Source organism: Scyliorhinus torazame, chromosome 7 (assembly GCF_047496885.1).
Source record: "Scyliorhinus torazame isolate Kashiwa2021f chromosome 7, sScyTor2.1, whole genome shotgun sequence".
NCBI lineage: Eukaryota > Metazoa > Chordata > Chondrichthyes > Carcharhiniformes > Scyliorhinidae > Scyliorhinus > Scyliorhinus torazame.
Window position 1 is genome coordinate 51,027,427 of NC_092713.1, and position 19,377 is coordinate 51,046,803.

The 19,377-nt window shown below is 45.2% G+C and overlaps 1 protein-coding gene across 1 annotated transcript; it reads right to left on the reverse strand.

The window, feature by feature from the left end:
• Positions 1-1,338: 1,338 nt before the first annotated feature.
• On the reverse strand, positions 1,339-15,792 carry nsun4 (NOP2/Sun RNA methyltransferase 4). The gene is made up of 6 exons (XM_072510685.1): positions 15,580-15,792; positions 15,127-15,497; positions 12,338-12,492; positions 10,858-11,018; positions 6,770-6,894; positions 1,339-4,650 (listed from the first exon to the last, which is right to left on the reverse strand). The coding sequence occupies exons 1-6, from the start codon at positions 15,679-15,681 to the stop codon at positions 4,374-4,376; spliced, it is 1,191 nt and encodes a 396-aa protein (XP_072366786.1). The 5' UTR covers positions 15,682-15,792; the 3' UTR covers positions 1,339-4,373.
• Positions 15,793-19,377: the final 3,585 nt, after the last annotated feature.

Here is a 19,377-nt window from a genome sequence, read left to right on the forward strand (position 1 = left end):
TTCCTCCTCTTTTTTGCGAGGCGGGAGGGTGAGTAGGATGTTGCTCACTCGCTCGTGTTTTGGGGGAGAGCTGGGGAGTGGGTGAGGTGAATCTTGTTCCTGATAACCTGCAATGATAATGCTGGGTTGGAAATATGCAACATATATAGCCACTATAATAGAGTCCATGTGTTAACAACCATACGGAGTTTGGGAGGGAGGACAGCTCTTGCGATTAGGGATCAGGAATAGTTTTGTATTTGTTAAAAAGCTGGAGTGGTAACATGCCTTTTAGATGAAATGTCCCCTCCCTGCATTTGACTATGGCATCTTTCACCTGCCATCCCAATCACAGTCTCCTCATATCAACTTGGCAGGTGGCTGTACGGGCACATCATGCGGTCTCAAGGCAGCGGTCATGTGGCAAGGCACTCCAATATAAGTGGGGGCACATCCGGCCATCAGGAGATCGTTATCAGCCATACAAGAGGACAGACGTGCACTAGGGATAGTTCCAGAGGAGTACAAATAAACTCCATGATTACTTGCTCTGTAACAGATCGTTGTCTTACCATGTGTGATTCAATAAAGATCCTGGTTTGGACAAGTCACAAATCGTTTGGTAGACATCGAATACCAAATGCAACATCCATGTCACAAAATTTCTTGTGACACTGGGGCCATGTCGTGGGCCAATGTCTTCTGCATGATCTCTTCCCACGTGCTGCATTAGCTGCCACGGAGGCCTTCATCCCTGTTGCGAGCAGAACAACTCTACTGCTCTATACCTTCTCTACAAGGACGTCCAGGACTGTGTCCAAGAATCTGGGCATTCTCTCTCGCTGTTTGCATTAAATGCCACTGAGGCCATCATCCCCTGTTGAGAGCAGAACAACTCTACTTCTCTACAAGGACCTCCTGGACCGTGTCCAAGAATTTGGGCATTCTCTCTCGCTGTTTAAGATATCCTTCCACATTGGTTTCTCTCTCTCAGCCAGTGCACTCCACATCTTCAATGGAGCTGAGTGCAAGTAACATGACAGTTCCAGAAATATTGAGTTGTATCACTGCTTGGGTGCTGTTGCTTTCAGTACCTGCAGGCACATTTTAAAAAATGTATTCATTTTTTACAGGATGTGGGCTTCACTGGCTAGACCAGCATTTGTTGCCCGTCCCTAATTGCCCTTGAGAAGGTGGTGGTGAGCTGCCTTCTTGAACTGCTGCAGTCCAAGTGGTGTAGGTACACTAACTGTGATATTAGGGAGGGGGGCACTCCAGGATTTTGATCCAGCGACAGTGAAGGAAGGGCGATATATTTCCAAGTCAGGATACACATCAATTAAATGAGAGATTGCTTGCTACTTTATGCAAAAACATACTTTATTTATAAAATAGCTAAAAGAATATTACAAATAATTTCAACATAAAGTGCCATATTTACCTTTTCCACATATATCATGCTGCACTCGGAGATGCTTCAATATAATTGTGTTACCTGTGATATTCACCATCTACATTCAATACTGAAGTGAAAATCAAGATTATATTCTCAAATTCTGGAGTTGGACTGACAGAGAAACAAATAAAATAGGAGCAGGAGGCCATTCGACCCTTCTCCACTATTCATTATGATCATGGCTGATCTTCCAACTCAGTAACCTGATCCTGCTTTCCCCCATACCCTTTAGAACTCTGGGATGTAATCCACCTGGCCCAGGTAATTTATCCACCTTCAGACCTTGCAGTTTTGTCAGCACCTTCTCCTTAGTGATGGCCATTATACTCATCTCTGTCCTGATTCTCCTGAAGTTCTGGAAACCCACTGGTGTCTTCCACCATGAAGACTGACTATTCAGTTGCTTTGCCATTTCTTTGTTTCCTATTACTACTTCTCCAGCCTCATTTTCATATAATCATATAATTTACAGAGGAGGAGGCCATTCGGCCCATCGACCAGTCTCCACCAGTCCTTGGAAAGAGCACCCCACTTAAGCCCACACCTCCACCCCATCCCCGTAACCTAGCAACCCCACCTAACCTTTTTGGATACTAAGGGTAATTTATCATGGCCAATCCACCTACCTGCACATCTTTGGACTGTGGAAGGAAACCAGAGCACCCGGAGGAAACCCACGCAGACATGCGAGAACGTGCAGACTCCGCAGTGACCCAAGCCAGGAATCGAACCTGGGACCCTGGAGCTGTGCAGCAACTGTGCTAACCACTGTGCTATCGTGCTTTTCCAATGGTCCAATGTGCATTCTTGCCTCTCTTACCTTATACCGGAAAAAACTCTTGCAATCTTCTTTCATACTAGCTAGCTTACACTCATATTTCATCTTCTCCCCCCTCCCCTTATTGTTCTTTTAGTTGTCCTCTGCTTGCTTTTAAAGGCTTCCCAATCCTCTGGCTTCCCACTAATCATCGCCACATTGTATGCTTTATCCTTTGCTTTTATGCTGTCCTTGACATCCCTCGTCAGCCATGTCTGCCTTGTCCCTCCCGTAGTATGTTTCCTCCTCCTTGGGATAAATTTGTTCTGCCTCCTGAATAACCCCAATAACTCCTGCCATTGCTGTTCCACTGTCTTCCCTGCTAGGCTCCCCTTCCAATCAACTCTGGCCAGCTCCTCGCTCATGTCTTTGTAGTTACCTTTATTTAATTGTAATACCATTGCATCTGGTTCCAGCTGCTCCCTCTCAAACTGCAGGGTTAAATTCTATCATATTGTGGTCACTGCCCCCTAAGGGTTCCTTCACCTTAAGTGCACTAATCAAGTCTGCCTCATTACACATCACCAAATCCGGAATTGCTTGTTCCCTAGTAGACTCTGACACAAGATGCTCCAAAACACCATCTCATAGACATTCCACAAATTCCTTTTCTTGGGATCCGCACCAACCTGATTTTCCCAGTCCACCTGCGTATTGAAGTCCCCCATTATTATTGTAATATTGCCTTTCTTATATGCCTTTTCTATCCCAATTTTCTGCCCCACATCCAGACTACTGCTAAGAGGCCTGTACATAACTGTTTTTTTTACCCTTTGCAATTCCTCAACTCTACCCACAGATTTTACACCTTCTGACCCTACAATCGCTTCCTGCTGTTGAGTTAAGTTTATTTCTTACTAACAGTGCAACCCCTCCCCATTTGCCCATCTGCCTGTCATTTCGATACAACCCATATCCTTGGATATCAAGACCCCAGCCCTGATCCCCTTACAGCCACATCTCTGTAATACCCACAACATCATACCTGCAAATTTCAATGTGCACAACAAGCTCATTTACCTTATTTCATATACTGCGCACATTTAGGTACAACACCCTCAGTCCTGCGTTGACCCCCTTCTCATTGTTGTCCCTCTTTTTGCTGTCGCTGAAGTTAGATTCCTGCTGCTTTCTAATCTCGGTTCTGTGTTCTGAAATTTGACTAACTTCTCCTCAGCTCTCGGGCCCTTTAACTCGTTTAAAGTTCTTATCATTAACCTGTACCCTCACCTTCTCCTTTAATTTATTCACGCATTGGATTGCAAATCTTTGAATTCGCTAGCCCGACGGTTATAGGTGTTCAGTTGTTGAGTACATGCAGGTCTGAAATGGATAGTTTTTTACCTAAGGGAATTGAGATATGATGATACTGCAGGAAAGCAGGTGAAAGATCAACTACAACCTTATCGAACAGTGGAGCAAGCTTGAGGGGCCATATGCTCTAGGCTTGTTCCTATTAATTATAATAGTAATCTTCATTAGTATCACAATTAGGCTTACCTTAACACTGCAATGACGTCACTGCGAAAATCCCATAGTCGCCACACTCCGGCGCCTGTTCAGGTACACTGAAGGAGAATCCAGAATGTCCAATTTGCCTAACAAGTACAGCTTTCGGGACTTGTGGGAGGAAACTGGAGCATCCGGAGGAAACCCACACAGACACAGGGGGAACGTGCAGACTCCGCACAGACAGTGACCCCTGCCACTGTGAAGCAACAGTGGTAACCACTATGCTACGGGCTGTTACATGTCCACGCCAGTTGAATTGAGACTGCCCTAAGCTCAACTTGTTTAGAACCCCAATTGGTTCAAATTTATACACCCAGGTTTATGGTGCTATTTGCACCCACCAATAAATTACACTGTGTAACTCATTCCTAGATAACCGGTATCAAAGGTTAACTGCGTGCACATAGTTAGGGACGAGAATATTCAGGACTCAAAACCTTTTCTTTGGTACCATTACATTTAATTGCGATACAGTTGGCACCAAGTAGCTGTTTAATTTTTTTTTTCTCACATGAGAAAAATAAGATTTAAACGAATGAATAAAATTAGGTTCCCTGATGGAAAATAAAGCTTGTTTATTGGTCTACGTTTTTTAAAGTTGCATATATTTTAGTGTACTCTGTGCAGTTTACAAAAATACATTGGCCCAAAATTTGCAGTGAGATGTGGGAGGACTAGTTCCCCAACTCTACAACGGCCATAGAAATTAAACGTGTCACTGTAAAGTGTCTGGACAGCAGTCAGGTCCACCAGTCGCAGCTCCACATTATGTTCTGTCTTTGCCACTTGAACTGCTCTCTCCACCACGTACTCATTTTGTAACTGGGACAGGCTGCACGTTGAATATACAATTGATCCGCCAGGTTTTGTGGCAAGAATGCCAGAACTGGGAAAGAAAACCAAAGAAAAAGCAACTATCAACTCCAAAAGACAGAACAAACTCTACTGGAAGACAGACAATTTGGTACACCGAGGATTTCATGGAAAATGCGCGTTGAATCAATAATCAAATAGTAATGAAGTTTCACATTCGCAGAGCAGGTTCTTAAATCTGCACTGCCAGAGACCAGCAGCAAGTGCCCAAATTCCCAAAGTAGTAAGTTGCATCAATGCTTCTGGAGCATTAAAGGTAGCTGAAAAGCAGAAACTGGCATAAAAACAGAAAATGCTGGAAGCATTCAGAATGTCAGGCAGTTATTGTGGAGAGACAGAGAAGACTTTTCAGATATGGACCCTTACTCAGAACTGGAAGAGGAATAGAAGTGGGGGCTGGGAGAGAAAAAAGATAAGTCACAAACACACGGGGAAAAAAAAAGAACAAAATGACCCGTAAAGTACTTAAGTGGTAAAAAGAAGCCATTAACTGACAGGATTGATAGTAGCACAAAACATGCATTCGAACCCATGAGTAAAAGGAATTCTAAGTTGGGGAAGCCTGGTATCTGACATTTGAACATAGTGACCAACCCAACAAAACTGATGGTGAATGATCTCAATGCTTGTGGTGACTGTGAGAGGCCTTAATGTGCAAGATCCTCTACAGGCAGCATTGATGGTATGACTCCAATGCCCCGAGGTGCTTCCTGTACGTCATCCATGTTTTAATCTGATACAATAAGGTAGGGTTCAGAATCGCATGAGGGACTATTAGCTTGGTTTTGATGTCACAAATATTAAAGAATATTCCAACCACTTCTATTAACCAAGGTCACTTGATCATCACAGAGACACTTTCCACTGAGAGTTACTGATTGACGATCAGGAAGATAAATTTTGGCTGATGTTTTTTTCTTCCCTAGCTCAGGGCAACAGAATCTACTTGTATTGTTCCTGCTGCTGGGCTAACTAAACTCGGTGCAGTTCATGGATGGATCTTGAATGATTTCTCACTGATGTGGCTTTCATTATTTGTGATTTTCTGATTCTGTTGACCCTGAATACCAAACACTTATTTCAATATATGGTTGGTATAGAGTAAAAAGGAACAGTGGACTTGCATCTAATAGTATCTAGATTGTCTCTTTCCTTTCTTGTGTGTTTGGGATCTAGATAAGACTGGGTGAGTTACAAGCGCATCACAGCTAAGGAGTCCATATTTCATCTGCCCAGAATATGATTTAATTTAGATGTATTGTCACGTGTACCGAGGTACAATGAAATGCATTGTTCTGTGAACAGTCCAGGCAGATTGTTCCATAAATAAAAAAGATAGGACATACGATAAATACACAATGTAAATATGTAGACATAGACATTGTGTGAAGCAAAAGTGTAGTGCTACTCAGTAGAGAAGATGCGTGAAGAGATCAGTTCAGTCCATTAGAGGATCATTCAGGAGTCTGGTAACAGCAGGGAAGAAGTTGTTTTTTGAATTTCTTAGTGCCTGTTCTCAGATTTATGTATCTCCTGCCCGATGGAAAAGGTTGGAAGAGAGAATAACTTGGGTGGGCGGGGTCTTTTATTACGTTGCCCGCTTTCCCAAGGCAGGTGTAGACAGAGTCAATGGATGGGAGGCAGGTTTGCATGATGGACTGGGCTGTGTTCAAGATTCTCTGTAGTTTCTTACGGTCTTGGGCCGAGCAGTTGCCATACCAAGCTGTGATGCAGCCAGATAGGATGTTTTCTATGGTGTATATGTAAAAATTGGCAAGAGTCAATGTGGACATTCTGAACTTCCTTAGTTTCCTAGGTATAGGCGCTATTGTGCTTTCTTGGGCGTAGCATCGACGTGGGTAGACCAGGACAGATTGTTGGTGATGTGCACACCTAGGAATTTGAAGCTGTCAACCATCTCCACCTCGGCACCATTGATGCAGATGGGTGTGTACGATACTTTGCTTCCTGAAGTCAATGACCAGTTCCTTAGTTGTGCTGACATTGAGATGCAATGGTTGAGATGCAATGCTAAAATAATACCATGCGCCAGAAAATCAATCTATTGAGGAACTGGGCAAGCGGGAGGCAAAGGGAGTGAGGGTGCAGAGCAAAATAATAGAAATACTCACACCAATAGCTGGGTCTGTAATAAAGGAAGCCTCTGCCGCTCTCGGAGTCGTAGACGACTGAAGATATTATTGTCTTCCTCGAGTACAGAATGCCTGTCAGTTGTACAAGGAACATCAACTAACACCTGCAAGTACAATTAAAATCAACAATTTTATTATAGAAAGACCTTTCAGAAAAGTCAGTGATGGAAATTTCTCAGATTTCTCATCGGCAGCACAATGGCTGGCATTGCTGCCTCAGTGCCAGGGACCCGGGTTCAATTCCCACCTTAGGTGACTGTGTCGAGGTTTCAAGTTCTCCCAGTGTCTGCGTGGCTTTCCTCTAACAGTCCAGAGATGTACAAGTTAGGTGGGGTGATGGAGCTAGTGATAGGGTTGGGGATAGGGCCTAGGTAGGGTGCTCTTTCAGAGGATTGATGCAAACCTGATGAGCCGAATGGCCTCCTTCTGCACTGTAGGAATTCTATGATTCTGTGGAAGAATGTAAATGTTTGTTCCCCCCCCCTTCTTCTGCACTGTAGAAATTCTATGATTCTGTGGAAGAATGTAAATGTTTGTTCCCCCCCCCCCCCCCCCTCCTCTCCTTCTGCCCTGTAGGAATTCTAAGATTCTGTGGAAGAATGTAAATGTTTGTATCCCCCCCCTCTCCTTCTGCACTGTAGGTATTCTTTGATTCTGTGGAAGAATGTAAATGTTTGTACCCCCCCACACACACCCAGAGTTGAATCCTTCATTGTTCAACATATCACAGGATGACAGGCCATCACTCCGGTCTCTGCAATCAGACACTTTTAGGAGTGAAAATGGCCCACAGGAACTTACTGCCTGATTACTTTTCCCCTTCAAGCGACATCGACTTGGCCGCTCCTCAAGTTTGTGGATGATGGGCAGCATGGTGGCACAGTGGTTAGCATTGCTACCTACTGCACTGAGGACCCGGGTTCGAATGCTAGCCCTGGGTCACTGTCCGTGTGGAGTTTGCACGTTCTCCCCATGTCCGCGTGGGTTTCACCCCCACAACCCAAAAGATGTGCAAGGTAGGTGGATTGGCCACGATAAATTGCCCCTTAATTGGAAAAGATAATTGGGTACTCTAAATTTATTTTTTAAAAGTTTGTGTATGACACAAACATAGGTGGGAAGGCAAATGATGAGGATGACGCAGGCTACGGAGGGATTTAGACAGGTTAAGTGAGTGGGCAAAAGCTTGACAGATGGAATATAATGTAGGAAAATGTGAGGTTATTTTGGTAAGAAGAATAAAAGAGTTGAATGTTATTTAAATGGTGAAAGACTGCAAAAAGCAGTGGAAGTCCTCGAGCATAAATCACCAAAGATTAGTATACAAGTTCAGAGGGCAAATAGAATGTTGGACTTTATTTCAAAGGCAATGGAGCACAGGTTGAAAATTCCTTATCCAGAATGCTTGGGGCCGAGTGTGCATCAGATTTCGGAATTTTTTTGATTTTGGAATGTACTACACAGGTGCAGCACGTGTTGGGAACTGAGCATGTGCAGCGCACTCAGAAAAAGTGCAGATTTCAGAATTTTCTGGTTTTTGGATAAGGGATGCTCAACCAGTATAAAAATAGGAAAGTCTTGTTAAAACTATACAAGGCACTAATTAGACCACACTGGAAGACTGTGAACAGTTTTGGTTCCCATATCTAAGGAAAGGTATGCTTGCATTGGTGGCAGTCCATAGAAGGTTCACTAGGTTGATCCCAGGTATGGAGGGATTTTCTTAAGAACAGTTGAGTAGGTTGGACCTGTACTCATTGGAGTTTAGAAGAATGAGAGGTGACCTTATTGAGACATATAGGATCCTCAGGGGGCTTGACAGAGTAGATTCTGAGAGGTTGTTTAGGGTTTCCTCCGGGTGCTCCCGTTTCCTCCCACAAGTCCCGAAAGACGTGCTTGTTAGACGAAATGGACATTCTGAATTCTCCCTCTGTGCACCCGAACAGGTGCCGGAGTGTGGCGACTAGGGGAATTTCACAGTAACTTCATTGCAGTGTTAATGTATGCCAACTTGTGACAATAATAAAGAATTTTTTTTTAAAAAAGAGAGATGAGGAGGATTTTCTTCTCTGAGGGTAGTGAATCTGTGGTATTCTTTACTGCAGAGAGCTTTAGAGGCTGGGTCATTAAGTCTGTTCAAGGCTGAGATAGACAGATTTTTAATGAGTAAAGGAATCAAAGGTATGGGGATAAAGCGGAAAGTGGAGTTGAGGATTTTCATATCAAATCAGTCAATGATCATTGGCAGGGCAGGCTCATGGGCCAAATGGCCGATTACTGCTCCTACGTCCTTTGGTCTTATGGTTAAAGCTATGGTCAAACATAGAAAAAGCAGTGGCCAATTTATGAATTTCTACAAACAGCAATGTAATAATGACCAGATAATCTGTGGGTTTCTTTCCCCTGTTCTTCAAAATAATGCAATGGAATATTTTATGTCCACCTGAGTGGGGAGGTCAGGGGTCTCCATTTACTGGAAGGCAGCAGCTCCAAAATGGCCCCACTGCATCTGTTCTGCAATGGGGTGCCAACTAAGGTGATAGAATATACAGAAGGCAACTATTTGACCCAAGGTGTTATCAAGCTTCATCCCACTTTCCAGCTTTTCATCCATAGCCTTATACTACAGGATTTCAAGTGCATATCTAAATATTTTTAAAATGTGGACAGTGCTTCTGCCTGAACCACCCTTTCAGGCAGTGGGTTCCAGACCCTCATCATCCTCTGGGTGAAAGATCTATCAACTGCCCTAAACTTTCTCCCAATTAACTCAAGTCTAATGCCCCTGAGTTAGTGACACCTCTGATAAGGGAAACGGGCCCTTCCTATCAACTCTAGCTAGATCGCTCAAACTTTTATACATCCAAATTAAATATCCCTCAGCCTCCTCTGTTCCAGTGATTATTTTCTCCACCCTTCTTTAAAGCAGTGCCTCTCAACATTTGTCTGTGTGGGCTCCCTGCAGTCACTGACAATACCAGAGACCCTATCCTAACTTCTGAAAGACAGTCTTGGTTAGTACTATCGCTGAGTTATGTTTTATTTGCACATGCCAACAGCAATAATATTAGTAAGTCAACTAGTAAGACAAATGTAGACGTCCGAGCAGTAACAGGGCACGTGGACCTCCCCGGGATGTGTGACCTTGGTTTGAAACCCCATGCTGGGAATTGTGGAAGAACCTGAAAGTTGACACCGGCTGATTTTTCAATCCAACTATTCCCTTCCATGGTGCATGCCAATCCAAATTTCCTTTTCCTCACCAGGCATTTTTTTGGTTCGCAATGATACATTTTCTAATTTGTGCACTCTCGGCTTCACATGCATCCACAAATCATTAACTGAATAGAAAAGTTTCTTTTCTCCAACATTTATTTTCTCCCCTTTTCAAACAACTCACTGCCAGACCTTCAAGTCGGGGGTAGGAAATGGCTAGAGTGTAGACATGCCCTTAGCACCTTTGGAGGACAATCGTTAACAGGTTAAATAGGCAGAGTGACTTCAGTGTGCACACCCTTTTAGTCATCACTGCTCCCAGTTGAAAATGATAAATATCACCTCTTACAGTGCATAGCCAAGAAGGCTGGCAAAACTCACTCAAATGAAGTAAAACTGAGCCACAGAGATCCCTGCAGTTAAACCTCTTGACCATCTGGTAGGGGTCAAGTAGGCAGCTGTTTAGGGTAACCACTGTTAAGTTTTAAAAAGACAGGGCAGCACGGTGGCGCAGTGGTAGCACTACAGTCTAACAGCACCGAGGTCCCAGGTTCGATCCTGGCTCTGGGTCACTGTCCGTGTGGAGTTTGCACGTTCTCCCCGTGTTTGCGTGGGTTTCATCCCCCCAACCCAGATGTGCAAGGTAGATGGATTGGCCACACCAAATTGCCCCTTAATTGGACAAAATGAATTGGGTACTCTAAATTTTTTTTTTTTAAATTTTAAAAAGACAGCCGGAAGTTCAGTTAAGAAGTCCTTTAAAATAATTCAATCCTGGATGATTTTTTTTCTGAAACGGAGTTGGGGTATTTTTCTATACAAATCACACTAACATCCACCAATTTACCCACCCGGTCAAAGGTGTTCCTCTCTACCTCTCCCCAGTATCTGCCATCAAATGAAGTGATGCGTAGCCTGTCCTCTGTATATATATTCTTTGGGACATAACTATGGAGAATTTTACGCAACCTGCTTAGTCGAGATGAGGATATATCGTTGACTGTGAGATGCCCTGTCGCAACAGAAAAAAACAAAAGCAACATTTATTTCTCACTCTTCAGTATTACAGAACAGTTCACAATTTGGTATGGACGGTTGCTAACATTTTCTCCTCTTCTCATATCCCAACTTGCATTTATATAACACATTTCTCACTACCTCAGGAAGCCCCAAAGCATTTTTACAATCAGAGAGGTACTTTTTGAAGCTTAGTTAAAATGTTGGTATATTTTTAATTGTCACAGAGATGAGGAAAGGTAGGGATGTTAAATCGAACAACTTTGCAGTACGCAGTGCCCATAACAAACATAACCAGGTTTGGCACATTACTGCTGCCTCACGGCACCGTGGTTCCAGGATCTATCCCGGCCCTGGGTCACTGACCATGTGGAGTTTGCACATTCTCCCCGTGTTTGCATGGGTTTCGCCCCCATGACCCAAAGATGTGCAGGGTAGGTGGATTGGACACGCTTAATTGGAAAAAAGTAATTGGGTACTCTAAATTTATTTTTTAAAAGTTTTGGCACATTACAAGCAGAGGTAGAGAAAAACTGTATGAACTCTGGATCTTTACAATGTGGGTTAACTCCTACCTCAGAAAGGCATTTTCATTTCTTACAAAACCCTTAATGCCCCTTTTGAGTGAGATTATCAGATTATGGGCAGTTTTGTGCAGGGGATTGAACCCAATGAAAGTAGGATAAAGCGATTCAAACCTATTTCTTGCTAGATCCTTAAAATTAACAGAAAGGAGACTTTTGATCACATCAGTCTTCGCTGCATTACACAACATTCCTACTCCAGCCCAGCCTCACATACCTCCTTATACACTTTATCCTCAAGGTGATTCTGCAGCCTCCTAATGATATCAAGGCTGGTCTACAAGATAATACTTTACACAGACTCGTACTAAAACCAGCAGCTGTAAATTATAAACCACAATGAAAGTAACTACAAGTACATTCTTATTTTCCAATACGATACAGTTCTTAAAAATATTTAGTTTGAATATTTATTTTGCTGAAGGGAAACTTACAAATTGAAACCATTAATTCAGAATTATGTTTGGTGAAAAGTTTGTTCCCATCGTTAAGCTTTGGCGCTGTCTGTACTAGAGGTTACACCATTGCTTGCAGGCCTCAATGAATGCCAGACACAAACCAGTTGTTAGTAAGAATTGATTTTTCCTATTTTGGGAAACATACTGACCTTTCAGGAATGCATCCCATAAATTGTACACTAGTTTGTCATACGGTCTTCAGAATTTTGCAATTTTAACATGCAATTCGTTTTTTTCCCCCCACTCCCACTAAAAAGAGTCCATTCACTTACGACAGCATTCTGTCTGTAGCAGTGCGAGAGACTTTCCACCAGGTGCTGCGCAGAGATCAAGGACTGTGTGACCGGGCTGAACATCCAGGATGAGTACTGGGAGGAGCGATGCAGCATCCATCAGATAATATTCCAACAATCTTAAACTGTCTGGTCTGAGATATGGCAAAAAGAAAAATCAGAATATATTGTGGCAAAAGCAGAAGTTGAAAAATTCCCACCATCCGAGGAGAAGAGGCTTTCATTGCTTCAGAATATATCTAGGTCTTAGTTTTGGAGTTAATTTGAGGTGGAATAATTTTATCTCCTGCAGACTATATTGCATTTCCCTCCCTCCCTCTCTTTCTAGCAAGGTTCAAAACACACGGGGGCATAGGGTACATTTTCCCTAGAAACCTCACAAATTGTGTACAGAAACACAATAGCGGAAGCAAGAAATTCAAGAAAAGTCACCCCAACTGTATTTTAATTGGAGAAGTGAGCGCAGGAGACAGAATCATTGAGAAGCTGCTCTGTTAGTCACAGATTCTGTCTCTCCCATGTCACTTCTCCAGCTCCTCCAATCACAGGTCCACTCTCTCCCACACTTTCTTTCTGATCCTGTCCTTTTACCTTGCTGGGGTGTCTACTGAACTTGGGTCACAGGACTTCACCCTGGGCTAAAGTGAACTGTACCTGTCACCATTGCAGATGACGAGGTACAGGTGGCAGGGAATGACATGGGTCCTCTTTTCATTGCAGGCCATGTTGCCTGCCAGCTTCAGGATCTCAACAGCAGTCAGATAGGCGGCAGCTCCCGCCTCGGCACACTCAGCATAGTGACTATTGCACACTATGCAGCAGCCGAGGGTTGTGGCCGATGGGGAAACCGAAGATGGATCCTGAATGAGCCCATCTTGGCTTTGGCATAAGTAGGAGCCGCTGACAGTCAGGGAGGAAACGCCCTGAGCTCCGTGTCCACTCAGTCCTGTGCTTACCCCCCTACCAGAGGTTAGATAGGTCCTGTGGATCCCCTTATAACCGTATCCAGCCCCAGCTTCAACTAGTGCAAATTTGCACCGTGGGAGCAGCTGGAATAGATGGGCAGCAGTCCAGCCTGTGTGCATCTCACACTTGTCCCCGTGAAAGGCGGAGAGAGCAAGGTGGTAGAGAATTATCTAGTGGTTCTGTTTTATTAAATTCTGTTTGGTGATTTGGTATTTTGAACTGATATTTCTAACAAGGTGTCAGAAACCAGAATTGAGCTGCAAGGACGTTCTCTCTCCTGCAGTGGGGAAACACTCACCTAAGTTGTCAGTGAAGTTCAATTGAAGTGAGCAGCATTTGGGGCAGCAGGGTAGTGCAGCGGTGAGCACAGTTGCTTCACAGCCCCAGGGTCGATTCCCGGCTTGGGTCACTGTCTGTGTGGAGTCTGCATGTTCTCCCTGTGTCTGTGTGGGTTTCCTCCCACAGTCCAAAGATGTGCAGGTTAGGTGAATCGGCCATGATAAATTGCCCTTAGTGTCCAAACAAAAAAAGTTAGGTGGGGTTATGGGGAAAAGGTGAAGATGTGGGCTTAAGTGGGGTGCTTTTTCCAAGGGCCGGTGCAGGGCCGAATGGCCTCCTTCTACGCTGTAAATTTGATGATTATTCTATGAAATCTGTGATTGGATTACAACATTGAATCGTATTACTCATGTTCAACTTTTTCTGTAGATTGAAGCCCATGTTCTTCTGCTTTATCCTCGTGATTTATTTTTCAATTTATCAAATAGTTGGAATTTGGGATAAATCTGACCTTGGTCTATTATTAGGAATTATATTTAGAGTCCAAATTTAAGAGAAAATACCAAATCGTATCCTGAACACGTGTAAAAATGTAAAATTCACCCCATAACTCAAAAAAGTAGCCCTCCAGAAACTCTCGAGCCCATGGAAAATAATAATTTGACCTAATTTCTAGACATCCCAATACTGCCATCCATTCCCTGGTCCCATTATTTTTCTGCTCTTGATTTCTCATTACTTTAAAAACAATTGAAGCATTTTAAAACATGATAAAATTTGATCAGAGAGGTTGACAAGCAAATTTTTACTGATAAAGGGCGACATTCACCGGAGCAGGGGTTTTAACATGGATAAAGGGAAGGCATGCTACCACAAAGCAGGTTGGCTCCAGAAAATTAATTGAAATAAGTCTAGAGAGTAACACAGAGGAGTATATTCATATCAGGATTATGAATTCAGTTACAGGTGCATGCAGCAGACATGCAGGTTAACCAAGCTCTGCGAAGTATCTGATATGCCATGTGTACTGGATAACTGTTGTTCCAGAGTAGGTTTTGCAATTATAGAGAGAATGAACGAAATGGAGAAAATGAATTGGTTGACGATACACAGGGAGAATCGATGGAGAAAAACTGTCTAGATTTGTCCAACAGCTGAACGGTGGAAGATCTGTAAATATTTTGGAATTAGTGACGGTGGCAGGTTGCCCCGAGGTATCACGGAATATAAATGAAAGCAAACCCCAATCCAAACCATGTTTCACGTGGGGACCAATGGCATGGAAAAAAGCGAAATGGGAGTCTTGCAGATACTTATCAGTTTCCCATTATAATCGACCACCAAAAGAGGAGTGAGAACAGTCAAAAAATACTTAGCCCTTCAGGTTTTCCCTATTTCGTGACCTTCAACCTGAAATCGGCCCATAACAGAGCAGAAATACGAAACCCACCGAGAGGCACACCGTGAATGGTCTCGTTCAATAAACCGGGAGGTGCCGGAGATTTATAACAAACCACTGATACCTTGCAGGCTTAAAACGTGTGATGTCTCCCCTGGGAAAAGTGAAACACTTGAGGTTTGGGCTGACGGCAATGGGGTGCTCCATCTCCGGTGCCATGTCGCCACTGATCACCGGGGGACGAGCGGGGCAGGAGGGGTCGGAGGCGGGCCTGTCCCCCCGGCCCTCGTACACAAAGTCCCGGGCCCGCCGCCCCTCCATCTCGCGGATCGTCTTCGACACGTCCCCGAAGCCGTTGAGCAGGGCCGCGTATTTCTGCTGGCAAAGTAAAGCCAGGCGGGTGGAGGGCCAGAGCTCACCGAGCTGCAGGCTGTAGCTCATGTCCATACTGTGTAAGGCCAGCCGAGTGCTGGGCACCCGGGGCTGCGACGACGCCTGGAGACGAGAAGCGGGGTTAGTGAGGGCGCTTTGCAGTGACATGGTCCGCGCTTCACCCAGCTCTCCCCGCCCCACTCACCCACTTCTTCTTGTAAATGTTCCGCCGCTCCAGCCTCTGCCATTTTCTCAGCCTGTCGGTTAAAAGCTTCAACCGACACCCCGATGGCCTCAGCGCCGCCATCCGGTCCGGTCCGCTCACTTCACCGCTCCTACCAGAAACTGGGACCGCCCCACAACCGTTCCGCCTCCTGCACCTTCACTCTCATTAACCCCTCTCTCTATCTCCACACATGCTGCCTGACCTGCTGGACGTTTCCAATATTCTCTGCTTTCCTTTCAGATTATTTTTCTTTTGATGTAGCTGGTTTTATTCCAAGTTCGTGGAATTATTAAAAATGTGAAAAGGAAAAGCCCGAAATGGGCAGCGAGTCAGTCAGCATTTATGGAGAGAGAGAAACAGATCAGGGTCTATCTACATATACACTGAAGACACGCGGCTCTCAGGCACCACTCTCTCCACCCGCCGCCATATATGTCCTGTTATTCACCCTGGTGTAACACGGACTGTAAAGCATACACGAAACGTAGGCATTGGTTCAATACGATTTATTGAACTTCTGTAACAATACACACAGCTGGCTGTGGGTTGACACTCTACTACTTTAAGTGTACTAATTCTAGCTTGCTAGACCAGGCTAGCTCCGATCCACGTGTAGAAGGTGCTGACTGATATATACACCCTGACTGTCACTACAGTTGTCACCAGTGGAGAGCTGATGCCTCTGGTGTTCTGTCTGGTGATTGGTTGTGTTCTGTCCTTTATGTTGATTGGCTAACCTGGGTGTCTGTCACTGCCTGTTTTTACCTCATGATGTGCATGGGTGCATATTATGACATCCCCCTTTTTAAAAAAAAATTGTCAGTTACTTAGAGCATATACGACATATTTACAGATATAACTATTTACAGCAAATGGCGAGTGAATGCAAATGTACATGTAAGGTGTTTAGCGTACAGATACAGAACAATATGTACAAAGGTAATATTTATTAGTCCAATCTCTGGGGCTGGCGTCGGATCCTTGTCGACCGCCTGAGAGGTGGAGATGGGGACGACGGCGCCTTGACAGGCGGGATTGCAGCCAGATTGTGGCCTCGCAGAGCGAGGTGTCTGGAAAAGGCACAACGACAGCTGGGAACGTGAGATCCAGTGGTGGGCAGGCAAGTTTGCGTAGTGCCCTTCTGTCGCGCCTGACAATGGATCCATCAGCCATGGGAACCATGAACGACCTGGGAGCAGCCTGTTGAACAACAACAGCTGGAGCTGACCAGCCTCCACCAGGCAACTTGATGCGAACAGTATCTTCAGAGAGAGCCCAGGCAAATCAGTAGCATGAGCACCGTATGTCAGCTTCTGCCGGTTTCTGAGTTGCTGCACCTTTTGCAGCACTGGGAGGTGATTCAGGTCAGGTAAATGAATGGCCAGAACAGTCGTCCGCAGGTCACGATTCATAAGGAGTTGTGCCAGAGACATACCGGTGGACAGAGGGGTTGCCCTGTACGTCAGAAGTGCAAGGTTAAAGTCAGTAGCTGAGTCCGCAGCCTTGCAGAGCAGTTGCTTCACGATATGGGCCCCTTTTTTGACCTTCCCGTTAGATTGCGGGTAATGCGGCCTCGAGGTAATGTGCTTGAACTGGCATAGCTTCGCGAAGTTGGACCACTCTTGGCTGTAGAAGCAGGGACTGTTGCCGCTCATGACCGTGAGCGGAATACCATGCCTGGCAAATGTCTCCTTGCAGGCCTTGATGACAGTCCTTGATGTGAGGTCGGACAGTTTCACCACTTCGGGGTAACTCGAGAAGTGGTCAATTATAAGCAAGTAGTCACGCCCATTGGCGTGAAAAAGGTCGATTCCCACCTCAGACCACGGAGAGGTCACGATCTTGTGTTGCTGGAGTGTTTCTTTGGGCTGAGCAGGCTGGAAACGCTGGCAGGTCGCACAATTGAGGACCATGTTGGATATATCCTCGTTGATGCCAGGCCAATAGACAGCCTGCCGGGCCCTTCTCCTGCATTTCTTGATACCGAGGTGTCCCTCGTGGATCTGTTTGAGCGCTAAGCTCTGGAAGCTGCGAGGAATAACAATACGATCCAGCTTGAGGAGGATCCCCTCGACAACTGTTAGGTCATCCTTGATATTAAATAACTGGGGGCATTGCCCTTTCTGCCAACCATTTGCAAGGTGATGTATGCCCGCTGCAAAAGAGGGTCCTTGGCAGTCTCTTCTCGAATGTTGGCGACTCGTTCGTCTGAGGCTGGGAGGTTGCTGGCACACAGTTGCACCTGTGCCTCAATTTGGCGGATGAAGTCGACCTGTTCACAGGGCAAGGTGATGGCGCGAGACAGGCATCCGCAATGATTAGCTCCTTGCCCGGTGTGTAAACCAATTCGAAATCATACCTGCGGAGTCGAAGGAGAATTCGCTGAAGCCTGGGCGTCATGTCATTCAAGTCCTTGTGAATGATATGGACTAGGGGTCTGTGGTCAGTCTCTACTGTGAAGGTTGGTAGACCGTAGACGTAATCATGGAACTTTACAATATCGGTGAGGAGGCCCAGGCACTCTTTCTCTATCTGAGCATACCTCTGCTCAGTGGGAGTCATGGCCCTGGACGTATAGGCCACTGGAGCCCAGGACAAGGAGTCATCCTTCTGGAGGAGCACTGCACCGATGCCGTCCTGGCTGGTGTCCATAGAGATTTTTGTCTCCCGCTCTGGGTCAAAAAACGCTAGCACCGGAGCAGTGGTGAGCTTTGCCTTCAACTCGAGCCACTCTGCTTGATGTGTGGGTAGCCACTGAAAGGCAGTGGACTTCTTCACCAGATGCCTGAGAGCCGTGGTGTGTGATGCGAGGTTGGGAATGAACTTTCCCAAGAAGTTAACCATACCCAGGAAGCGGAGTACCGCCTTTTTGTCTTCCGGGGTCTTCATGGTGTTGATGGCCTTGACTTTGTCCGAGTCCGTTTGCATGCTAGGGGCACCCTAGGGGCTGTTTAGCACAGGGCTAAATCGCTGACTTTGAAAGCAGACCAAGGCAGGCCAGCAGCACGGTTCAATTCCCGTAACAGCCTCCCCGAACAGGCGCCGGAATGTGGCGACTAGGGGCTTTTCACAGTAACTTCATTTGAAGCCTCCTTGTGACAATAAGCGATTTTCATTTTCATGCCCTGCTGGGATATTTGATCACCCAAAAACTTGACTGATGACATGCCAAAGGAGCATTTGGCCTTGTTCAACTTGAGGCCGTTGGCATGTATGCATCTAAAGCCTTGTTGGAGACAAGATAAGTGTTCCTCTGGGGTCGTGGACCATATAATGACATCATCAGCATAAACACGCACACCCTCAATGCCCTCCATCATCTGTTCCATGATCCTATGAAAGATTTCAGAGGCTGAAACAATACCAAACGGCATGCGGTTGTAACAGTACCTTCCGAAAGGTGTATTAAACGTGCAGAGCTTCCTGCTGGACTCGTCCAGTTGTATCTGCCAGAAGCCACGCGATGCATCTAGCTTCGAATAAATTCTGGTGGAGAGGAAACCCGAGACACTACACGTGTAGTGTCTCCCACCCGCCCTCCTCCTCTAACTTAATAATAAAACCCATTGGTGTGAGGTAAGTACCATATTATATTATTATTATTATTTTTTTTTTTTTTTTTTAATTTATTTGTTAGCCAGATCTTGGTTAAAAGTTAGAGGGATGGCAGGGAAGGGAGTGCAATGTTCCTCCTGCAGGATGTTTGAGGTGAGGGATGCCGTTAGTGTCCCTGCTGATTTTACCTGCAGGAAGTGCTGCCATCTCCAGCTCCTCCAA